The sequence below is a fragment of the Cyclopterus lumpus genome, chromosome 15 (genome assembly GCF_009769545.1).
Source record: "Cyclopterus lumpus isolate fCycLum1 chromosome 15, fCycLum1.pri, whole genome shotgun sequence".
Classification (NCBI taxonomy): domain Eukaryota; kingdom Metazoa; phylum Chordata; class Actinopteri; order Perciformes; family Cyclopteridae; genus Cyclopterus; species Cyclopterus lumpus.
In genome coordinates, this window is record NC_046980.1 from 8,025,956 (window position 1) to 8,037,975 (window position 12,020).

Consider the following 12,020-nt stretch of genomic DNA (forward strand, 5'->3'; position numbering starts at 1 on the left):
TCAGACTTTCTTTTTTATGACATTGATGTTAGTGAACCAAAACAGGCTGTAAAACCAAATCAATGAGCCAAAAGGCGCTAACACGCTCCGTATGAGCTCAGGGGAGCTTCGAAGTTACAGTAGCTGATGATCATCTGTGTGCGCGTGTCACTATAAAAGACACTGCATTTAGTATTTTTGATTTATTGTTAATGTCAAAAAATCGAGATTGAAATAAAGCTTAAAGCCGCAAATATGCCTTGTTTCTTTCTTTTCTTCTGCAGTCACTCCACCATGAAATCTAAATATCAGTTGCAGTTGAGTAATGAGTCTCCGTCGCTGTGCATCTTCCTTGTATTGCATGAAAACATCTTCAGAGATAGATAATGTGCGCTCAGTGCCGAAATGTAGCCCTAAGCCATTCAGAGTAAAATTATAGAACAACAGGGGCTCTTTTCCTGTTGTGCAATGCCGCCTAATAATGTACGAGTCTTATCGCAAAATAAAGCGGATCGAGATCCTGCATTACAATTGATCCGAGTTGCTACGGGGAGCCCAGTTGAGGTTTGGTCATTGCGCAGCTAGCAAGACTGATTGGCTTGACTGCTAAACTGAGCAGGGACATTGATTTGGAGATATGGGAATACAGCTCAGGCAGAGAAGGATGTCGCTGCCCTGCTTTCTCTGGCACGGGTCTGCCTTTGGCCTGTGGGCACACACACATCTCCCTCCCTCTCTCTCTAACACACACAGAAACACTCGCAGTCAGAAGTGTCTGGACACACACACACACACACACACACACGGCGGGCAACATTGATTTCCTGTTTGGCATTGCTAAACCGTGAGGGACACAGCTTAGGGGATTGGGTTATTTTCTGGACATTGCACACAAACAAACATGCTATGTATTGTGTGTGTGTGTGTGTGTGTGTCCCTCTCCTCTCTTACACACACCCTCGCGACATTGTATAGACAAACATTCGCACGGAGGGAAAAAAAACAACCTATCCAGCTCGTAGCCCCTTCACTATATTTCATCTCCACATCTATGATTCTTTGATCTCTCCACCTCCTCCGTCTTCTTGTCTCTCCCTCTGCATCGTCCTCCTCCCTCTGTGTGTATCGTTCCGTCTGTTTTCATTAAACAAAATGGCTTTTTTTCTTGGCTTCACACAGCGGTGTTCACTGCTTGGCCGGTTTGGTGCAGTGTTGAACCGACCAACAGGTAAACACGTGTTATCAGCCGCATACATCCACATTTCCAGCCTCTCCCCATTTCCAGGGTAATCGAGGGCCGGCCACCTTTTTTTTGGGCTACAGCGGACAGATGGACCAATGTGCACTTGGAGAGCTCATTTTGTGTGAGAGCTACCAAAACAACACAACACACACTTCAAAGCACTTTGCAACAGCATTCAAAGTATATGTGTACGTGTGTGTGTGTGGGCACACTTATTTGGCTACTGAGAAGTGTGAACTGATGTGTGTGTGTGTGTGTGTGTGTGTGTGTGTGTGTGTGTGTGTGTGTGTGTGTGTGTGTGTGTGTGTGTGTGTGTGTGTGTGTTCCCTTCGCGTTTTGTGTCCCTTTGAGTTTTGTCAGAGCCGTCTATGCAACTTGTGTGTCCGGATGTGTATGCGTGTGATGTTTCCGCGTGTCACTCTCTCTCTCCGTCTCACTCCGTCTATGTAGGGTGCATTATTGGACGCAGTAGACCGGACGGTGCCAGAGGCGTACACCAAGCGGTCACGCGGTGTGACGGAGAAGAGAGCAGAGTTGCTGTCAGAAGGCCTTTTTAACACACTGCTGCTCTCCGGTTGGGGACATTTCGGGAGCGTTTGACTGCAAACGGGCTCCACAAAAGGAAAGATAAACACAATTCTCAGAAGCTCCCACAAGAAACACCACTAAAGCCCAAAGGCTGCCTACCTGAAAATAACGCACTAATACCTTTGATGTTCCCAAAGAGATGTGCAAGAGAGCGAGACGAGCAGAGAAGTGTGTGGGGGGGGGGGGGACTGCTCAAACACTTAAACACACACACACACACACACAGACACACACACTCTCTCCAGGCAGCAGCTTCACACATCTAACGAGTCCCCGTTAGCTGATGTTTCTTTGCGTGGGTCAGTGAGGGAGACAGTTCAAAGAAGTCATGTTATTTAATAAAGTTGGACTCAAATGGTCTTACACCAAATTAAGGAGACATCATAATTTGTGCGTGTTTTTAACTCGAAGTTTTTAACACGTTCACAAACAAAATGTATTAACACTAGAGACGAGTGGCATTTCCTCGCATGATGGGCAGATGTTTTGTGTTGTATAGATAATGAGACTGTAAGATATTAGCTCCATTACTCCTCTCTTTGTTACATTCCTCCTGTTCTCTCTTCGCTATTGTCTGTCTCACAAAGTAGCCATGAAATAACAGACACTTTTCAGAGTGTGTGTGTGGGTGGGTGTGCGTGCGTGTGTGTGTGTGTGTGTGGATGGATACGAGTGAGCCTACAGTGTGCAGAACTAAGCGTGTGATTGCTTTTTTACGCTGCTCTTTTCAGCTATATTAGGAGTCCTAGTTCCTCACTTGCACACTGTTTCTCTAATCATATCCCCATCACCAGCATGGTATTAGGTCTGAGATCCCTTTTGCTAATACGTGCTGGTTAAAAGGTTCAATCAGGATGTATAGAGCAAACTGAACTAACAGTTATGCACCTCACCCCCCTGTCTCTCATCTCCCACTTCCATACTGCACACACACTTACACAAAGACTTATATTCAGCGTGGGAGTGAACTCTGATACACACACACCGCCGCTGTTATTTTGATCTTGTTTTCCTTCTTTCCTACTTTTGTTTTTGCCTCCATTTCCCCTGGGTCTTCTATTACACTGCACAGGTCACATCCACATCACCTCCATGTTTAAAACCAAACGCACCGGCGTGGCAGAGGGCACGGCGGTGCGAGGCCGAGTGAAACAAGACTTTGACATTTGATAACAGCCAGTGGCGACTACAAGACGAAAGCTCACTTCTCTGAATGGACACACTCTTTCTGTGCATCAGCAGCATTCATGTGCAAGGCGTGTAAACTTGACGTTTCATCTTCCTTATATACCCATCAATCGGAAAACTGTCAAATACAACTATGAATGGTTGTGAAGATTAGATCTTGCTACATTCTATATTTCAGGCTGGAGTTGAAGATGCTAATTTAGAAACAGGCAAAAATACCAAAGTCTCTGAATGGTCCATGTGGATTAAGGAGCTCAGTGTTTGCTCCTTTGACACTCGAAAGGTGAAACAGTCACACTGTTATTATGGCATAGGAGAGAGGGGGATGAAAATCCATGTCAGAGTGATTCCAGTTTTAAGTTTTGATGGATGGCTTTCAGCTCCTCAGGGAATCTTTGGCTTGGGGAGGCATGAGCGACTCAAAGGGATCAGGATCTTAGCTGACCCAGGGTCTTCGAGTGTCCCCCGATCAGGCTCCTCTGGGTTTGAATTGGAGCACCATAGATCCCTGCTAGGCTGTGATGCTCTGCGAGGCTGAAGCAGTGAAGTGCGAGATGGACTCGGAGCCTGAACCCGGGGCCCGGTGTTAAAGCAGGAAGGGCCTCTAGACGGAGGGGGCAGCTGCTCGGTCCGGTTAGCCAGAGGCCTTAAGGAACACCCCGGCTTAAGAGAGGCGAAGCCGCCAGTGCCCCCTGTCTCGAGTGAAGTGAGAGACACGCGCTTGTGGAGGCGCGGAGGCTGCAGCATGCGAGGGCTAGTCGAACCGGCAGATTTAGGAGTGACAAAGCTCTGCGCGATCACAGCGGGGGCTTTCGGTTCATGCTGTGCTGCAGACTGAGCTGCTGATGTCGGACCGTCTCTGGCAGTTACCCCCTGAGGAGCCCCAGAGCCTGGGCGGCGCAGGTGGGTGCTGAGATGACTCCGATTGTCGGGGTTTGCTGGCCCGGACACGTCTGCCATAAGGTCTTCAAGAGGACGTTCATTGTCCATGCGCGTTCCTTCTGCCGATCTACACCCCGTGAGGTCACTGTGGCCCTCGGTGGGGGGAGTTTTTACTTGTCTTCTCTGGTGGAGGTGCTCGTTGAGGCAGGGGTTGAAAGGCTGTAGTACTTGAGGCTGCAGAAAAAGAGGAAAGATATATCAATGAGATATTTTGTTAAATGGGTATAACATTGTAATGGATCAGCTGTGAGTTGTTTTTATCATGTTCCAGGATTGGCTGAATATTTAGGGGAATCCGGGCTTTTGAAAAGAAAATTCTCAAAACTGTTTGGTTACTCTTTAATATCACCGCTGGTTTCCAGAGCCAGTCGCTGAACTATTCCTACAATGGAAGAGGCAAAGTCACAGAGGAAGCCCTGATTCAGCACGTTATAACAAGCAGAGTAATAGCCTTGCCATGTGGTTGCCTGGGATCTACTGAAGTCTTTGACTCCTTTTGTTATCGCTGCTGCAGAGGGGCTTCAAAAACACCAACCGGTGTTGTCCTCCACAAGGAGACACACAAGGTACGAACACAGACTCGTGAACACCTGTGCAATGTGATCCTATTACAGCCTGGCAACAAATACACCGGCGCCTATGTTCCCATTTTCTCTTCTGCGCGTTAGAGAGCTGCTAATTATCCAGCACGAAAGCAACAACAAGCCATCAATTCAAAAGCGTTGAGTTAACGGGTTCTCTGACACAAACAGAAACTAATTATGACTCAACAGTTAGCATTTGTTTCCACACATTTGTTTTGGATTGCCTTCGATTTGTACAAGTGTTCTTGATATATGTGTCCACTCGCTGAGCATGCCTTATTGGTGCTCCACTTAGGAGGAACGTATACAATCTTGCTATTACAAGCACTATTTGCCCAGATGATGTATAGTTCCATAAGATGCTGTAACCTTGTTTACAACTATTCTGCACAACATTTCAAGATAAGCAGAATACATGGCCAACAGTGTTTATTAGTGAATACAACTACCAACAAGAGCAGATCACAAAAAGTCAATACGAAAAGTCAAATATGAATATTTGATATAGTATATCGGAACATTTTCTGAATAGCTTATAGCCTCAGCATCTATAAAAAAAAAAAATATTGTGTCTTACGTTAGTCGACTTAGTTTGAGACTGATTCTGTAAGCTATCAGAAATCCAAGGACTGGCTTTTTTTCCATCAATGTCCTTCAAACAGAACCTAAATAATCTAAATCCACCTGGAAACCATCTCAAGCTACCGAAAAGCATCAACTCGGTTTCAGAAGAAACATCCCCTCTGCGAGTTGAAAGTAAAAAGATCTCAAGAGGATGTGAATATATTGCTGTGCAGGTCAAGCTGCTGTGCCCGTTTCTACCCACAGTCATTTTATATTGTGAGTGGGATCGGATGTCCGAGGCCACAGCTCCATCTCCTGGTCCCCTGCCACATAGCGTCCTTGAGCCTATATTACGAAAACCCTAGCCCACCTCTCAGTGTCAGCTTGTTGTTGCATGTTTGTTTTTTTTCAAGCAAGAAAATACTGTCTTAAGATTCCACAGCCGGCCATTTAAAAACATAATAAGGGAGGATCGTGTTGCTGCTTACAATAGCTCTGATTAGTCCGTCGGTCACATCGTGAGCATCTGATCAAGTTTTCTTTTCTTTTAAGCTTTGACGTACACTACAGCTCCTACTGATTCAGTCGGAGTGAGCACTCCCTACAAAAGGACGGGTGTCACCAAGTTCATCTTCAACAATAAACCAGACATCATCATTACAGATACAGGTGCTATTTTTCAGTCTTGGACACTGTGAATCATGGTAAAAAAAAACAAACAACTGAAATGTCCCCTATAATAAGAACATATGATGCAGTTAATTGGAAGAAGTCTCTCACTGTGCCGGCGACATGCGGTATCTATAAGGTCACGGATAATAACGATTGCCATCTATCTTACAGATATTAATAATTAACAGTAATCACTTGATCTCTTCACTGCACTGCCAATATCATCTCGGCTCACTAATGAGGGGCTATCACTTTGAATGGAAATGTTCTTTCTAACCGAGAAAGAGCAAGTTGAAGCACCTGAAAGATGTCAGGGCCCAAAGTAACCGACCTCATCGCTTCTCTCACCGTGGGAAATGTCTGCGTGATTGGAACAGCAACATGCAAGAATTTGAATAAGGGCTTATATGATCCCCGTTATGTCTGTCAGAAGACTGGTCCGAGTGGCAATATGGTGGCACTTCCTTTCAAAGCGAGATTACAGTTTGTGGTACGATTTAATATAGATGAGAGTGAGAATGGTGATTTGGATCGTGTTGGCATGTCAGCAGTGGAAATAGAGTAAGAAGAGCAGAGGATGTGTGGTAGCTTTGATTTGTCCATGGCTTGTTGTGCTTAACTGCTTTGATAGTGGAGTTAGAATGAAGGCGATTCCTCAGGGCAGCGCTGATATGCATTCACATCCCATAAGACAGGGGTTTTCTTTCATGTTTTTCCTTTCAATACACTCCATTCAAACCCTTTAAGGTATGCATTGTGAATGTTTAATGAATTGAAATATAGAAAAACAAACCCACACAGAGAGATTCACCCATGCATGCGTAACAGTGCTTATGTACTTCATTTGATAGGATGGAACAATTTTTTTTTAAAAAGACACAAAAAACAGATAAATGAAATGTGAAAAAATAACCAAAATATAAAAACTGAAAAGGGCTTATTATTTAGAAGAGCAGACCCAAAGGTCCAAGTACAGATGCACAAAATCCAAACTCCAAAACAACGTAGAATTGAACGCATGCCGACGCAGATGTAGAAGGGCATGCTTCGGTCGAGCCTCATGGCGACAAAACCACAGCCCGGCGTGCAGGAGGTGAGGGCAGCATGTTAAAGAAACGTTACTGTACCGCGCCGTGTCACTGAAGTACTGCACTAGGTGCTCCACTCCTTGTCATACGCATTGTGCGTGGGGAGGCAAAGGTGGAACAGAGAGAAACACGGACGATTCAATTTCATCGTTTGAGTGACGGAGATGAGAAGAGGAGGGAAGAAAGGGTTAAAAGGCAGAGAGAGAGGGTAGAGAATGAGGACCTGGACCAGACATATTAGAAGAAGAAAAAAACATTTTTAATACAGAATTAACATGCTTGTAAGAAAAGGTCACACATTAGTTCAACAAACAAGCAAACAAATGTAATGCAAATTATAATCACTGCATCTCATTCAGCACAACCTGGGTCAAGAGTCAAGTTCCTCCTCTAATGTGTCTTTCTAAAGACCAGCTTTACTGGCAAGAACTCTTTGCTGGTTTGCCAGAGCTCCAACTGGGAAGCCACAGCACTATTCGTCAAATCTGACAGTATTCTACTATGTCTCAGTTGCATTTCCTCTCTCCTCCTTCAGTTTTTCTCCAACTGTACAGCTGATCGTTTGACATGCCGTCTTTTGTTTAATTGGACCGTGCGATCTACGGGTGGGAGGACAAATTCCCTTTGACTGAATGCTGGGCTGTACTCACATATTTGTCAAAACAGTCTATGAACACAAGGACACTTGAGTTTGAAATAACCTGGAGATGCTCTAAAAGAAAAATACACCTGTGCCTTATTCGTATCACCTTCCCTCTTGATACAAAGCGGAGCCCCGCGGGGATAGATCAAAAAGAACACAAAGTGGGTTCTTCTCTTTATCTCTTTTTATTTATTCTTTTGCTCATCGCTCTCACACACGTGTATTTTTCTGCAGTATATTTAGCCATTGTCCTCCTCTGCCTTCTCTACTTGCTACCTCATCAGCAAAGCAGAATACAATAGCTTTGTTGTGGGATTCAATGTGTTTGTGCTTTCATTGTCTGTGCAGTCTTTCTCAATAAAGACCATGTTATGGTCATGTATCCTCTGTTAGGGAAACAATTATATAATTAGTTTTCAGTGTATATTATTATAAAATAGGGAGGATGTATTATTTTTACAAAACAGTTTAGGGGTTTTAGAAAGTCAACAAAGTCAGGTGATTTCTGACAACACACAGTTCAAGGGGAACTGAAGCTATACATGGGCAACACAGGGATATAAGACAAGTAAATGGTAAGGGGCCAATAAGTCAGACTGTGTTTAGTTAATAATCTTGTTTAAATTAATCAGAAAAAGAGACATCCAAGAAAAATAATCCTGTTATTGCCCAATGAAAAAATGGTTCTACTTACTGGAACAAAGATATTTCAGGAGTACTGAGGGTTTTAATTGGAGATAAAGTTAGACTATTTACAGACCTGTGGACATGTTGTGTTATAAAAACATGGAACGGAGGCTGCAAAGGATGTTAGTGACTCACTCTGTCTGCGCTGGGGCATGCTGGTACGGGTCAAGCCCTGGTGCTGTGCCTGCCACGGGGACAGCAAAGGGGTGGGCAGCGCACCCTGCACAGAGAAACACAAAGGACAAAAGGCATGTATGACATACCAGAACACACACACACACACACACACACACAGAAGCATGCTAACATAGAAAGCACGCACACTTGCAGTTAATGAGTATGGAAAGCCCAACTTACACAGCACACAATCAAACACGGGCAGATTTGCACACGTGCCATACCGGCACAGAGACTCAAACACCGTGTCAGTGGTAAATCCATCCAACGGATTTGCTGCAAAGTTCTTAAAACATTTCAGTTTTAGTGTTGATAATAGTTAGTGTTAACATCAAGTCTCCCTCTTTCATTTACCCGTTAGTAGTTTTGTTCTGGCTGACAGTATCATACAGTAAACTGCCAATATTATGCATCTGCTTGATCCAACTGTTCACTGGAGCTACACACATACAGAATATAGTCTTGAAATATCCAACCCAGGATCCATTTGTTTTATGGCAGCACTATTCCCTCAAATGAAGGTAATTCGGTACCCATTTGCCCACAATTGAGTCCTATTTGGCGTCTATGCACACTTCTCTACTCGAATTCACATTATAGTTCAGTGATTTGAGCAATGTTTGGCTGCACACTTCAAACCACAAATGTATTTCAATGGACAACATTTTGGGCCCAGTCTTAATTGCTGTGAAAAAAAATGCAGACATGTTTTCACACAGACACACACACACACACACACACACACACACACACACAGAGAGAGAGAGAGCGACTGCTGTAATCACTTAAGTTCTCCACAACATCACATTATTAATCTCCTGTTGTACAAACATGACCATGGAGCAAAGCATTGTTCTCCACACCTTTTGTCACAATAATGTGTGTAATTGCTCAAACCCGGGAGATTATTTTCTCACATTGTTTGACCCGTTACACTCATTGTCCGATAAAACATTCGCTATACCTGGAGACTTCCAATAGTCTTCATGTTGTTTCTCATAAATCTATTTAATAAAATCCCCAGTGCCAAGACTACAATCCATTGAAGAAGAGCACTAAATTTTAGGCGGTGCAAAAACCAAGGTGACACCGGAAAGGAGAACGTTTCCACCCATCACTTTGAATATTAACAATATTAACAATATCATAAAGATGGGATGCCATCACTCGTTGTGAATATATCGTATGTCTACTGAATATGATAAAGATACTTTTCAGATTCCCTTTAGTACATCGGTCTTGGGTTAAGACGATCTGAAAGGATGGTACTTTTATTGAGTAGAATTAGTCAGTCTAACAATCTAATCTAACTGAGGCACAATGTGACTGAAAACATTGAAAGTGTGGTTCATTGTGAATATGTCAGACTTTTGTTTTACCCCATTTTCTGTCTACATGCTCTAATTTGTCACATTTTCCTTTTCTCGTCTGAACATTTATTTGAAACCAGAAAAACCACGTGTGTGCATCTGTGCACACGCATGTAGCTGAAAGGAGACGAGCCCTTTCATTGGCAGAACATCTCCAGGTCAAGCAATTCAAAGATCCCCATCAGGAGAGGCAAAGTGAAGGGGAAGCATGGCCATCACGTTAAGCAGATCCCTTCGTATCCCTTCTTTCCTCTGCTGTGGAGAGGGCTGCAGCTCAAACTCTATTATAGAAAAGAGAAGCACTGAACCTCTTGAAGTGGGGGGGGGGGGGGGGGGGGGGGGGAGTAAACAGATAACAGACAAGGAGGAGAAAGCAGCAACGTCCTAACAGGTCACAAGTTATTTCAGAGCCCCCCCTAGTGCGTCTACTACAGGGGGAGGAATGAGTTGCCCTGATCTGTTCTCATCCATGTCCTTCCTTGAACACCAACCACTGCTTCAGCGGGAGGTCTTGGCAGAAGCCTCCCGCCGAGGCTTCATTTGCAGGGAGAAAAACCTCAGGTGGTGAGAACAAGAGGGTCTGTTGGAGGGCTCTACAATGTTTCTGACAGTGTCTGGCAGCGTTATTAGACCTCGGAAGCAGCAAAGCCTGTCAATCTTCCGGTTTTTCATCGCGGTGAAGACTCTCCAATGAAGGTCTGACAGAGCTTTACAAAGACAGGGAGACAAGCAATTGTGAAAATAGGAACGCTTTTTCATATTCCATCAAAAATGTCTTTCATTTCTCTCACACCAGTGCAGAGCACCCGGGTTCGATGCGCAGTGGGCCTTGAACACAACTCTTCACAAGAGGAAAACAAGCGAGAGTGCACGTGGAATTTGGCAGCAAATTTCTAAGAAAACTGGTGCAAAAAGGGATAATAAATTTAAAACAACAAATCAAATGTTATAAAGGTCATTCTCACCAACATATAACTACCATATGAGTAATGGTCGTAGTAGTCTGTTCACTCGAGGCCCGCCTCGTCTGTGCAGAGTCCCAAAGCAAAACTTTGCAAAGAATTAAAAGTCAAAGGTTGTTCTTTGTGATCTTACAGCCTTTTCATCAAATAACAACAGTATTTAGAGGACTCCATGACGCTAATCCTCCAATCCACTACACAGAGCTTCTCGTGGTTGGCTACGGCTAATACCTCAGGTTTGGCCGCAGCGTCTCACTTCACAGACTTTGGCAATTAAATCCTCACCTGTCCGAGGTGACACGGCTGTGCGTGGAGTATTAATGAGTGTGTACGTGCGACGGTGTGTCTGTGATGCAAGGGGGCAGACGGAGGGAGTGTAGGCAGAGAGGTAATGTCAGGATCTGAGAGGGGAGAAACTTGTTCTTTCAACCTACAGCTTAACACTGATCACTAAGCTTGTTCAATCCCCCTGCCTGCCTGTCTCTCTCTCTCTCTCTCTCTCTCTCTCTCTCTCTTACTGTGACAGCAAATTGATCTAATTACAGCCGAGCTAAAAAGTAGAGAGGTAATGTCAAAGGAAGGATGACGGAGAGAAAAACACAGGGAGCGAAAGAAAGAAATCACTGAAGCGAGACAGAAAGAAAGAAAGCAGAGCGAGAGAGCCGGAGTGATAAAAAAGACCCCTGAAGAAGAGGTGAATTGGAGGATGTTTAAAAGGCAGAGAGGGAGTAGGAGGGTAGCTGTAATTATCTCCTCTGTCTGCCGCTGATGAAACATTGCCTATTGTGTTGCCATTGTTTCACTGCTGCTGCTCATCTGCGTGATTGTTTATCTGGGTTATTAACAAGGTCAGCTCTCTGGTCCTCAGTCTGCTGAACCCATTGTTCAGTCACACTGAGTGTGGCCCGCACTTGAGACCACACACACACACACACACACACACACACAAAACACAATGCACCCGTTTTCTATTGTTCTAGATCTGAAATTACTTAAATACTTTTTATTTGTTTTGCGAAAAGCAGAGGAGGCAAAGGAAACATTGCTGATGCCGTCTGTGATTGCTCCGCAGACACTAGTGACACTAGTTTCCAGTTCCACACTACATGTGCGTCTTGCTGCTCCAAGCATGTCCACTATTTCTCTGTGAGTTGTAAAATGACAGCAATATACTCATGTATATATACTCACGCCATATTGTGAGACTTTTGTTTTCCTGAGCATGCTTTTGGACTCAAAATGGGATTTTAGGCAGATTAAAATGGGAAGCTGCGGGTGCTCGTGCCCAAAAGCGGTTGGTTAGGATACGATGCCAAAGCCTTCCTACAGATTG

At 44.3% G+C, this 12,020-nt stretch overlaps 1 protein-coding gene across 2 annotated transcripts in view; it reads right to left on the minus strand.

Moving 5' to 3' along the window:
• Positions 1-1,555: 1,555 nt before the first annotated feature.
• ccser2a (coiled-coil serine-rich protein 2a) overlaps positions 1,556-12,020 on the minus strand; it is a 56,744-nt gene continuing 46,279 nt past the window's right edge. Inside the window, exons 10-11 of one of the 2 annotated variants that reach the window (XM_034552793.1) lie at positions 8,314-8,398; positions 3,907-4,114 (exon numbers count right to left, since the gene is read on the minus strand). In XM_034552793.1, coding sequence (XP_034408684.1) covers positions 4,023-4,114; positions 8,314-8,398 — 177 coding nt within the window. In that variant the 3' untranslated portion in view covers positions 3,907-4,022. Of the gene's footprint in view, positions 4,115-8,313; positions 8,399-12,020 lie in introns of both variants that reach the window. The other variant, XM_034552792.1, reaches the window with a different exon arrangement.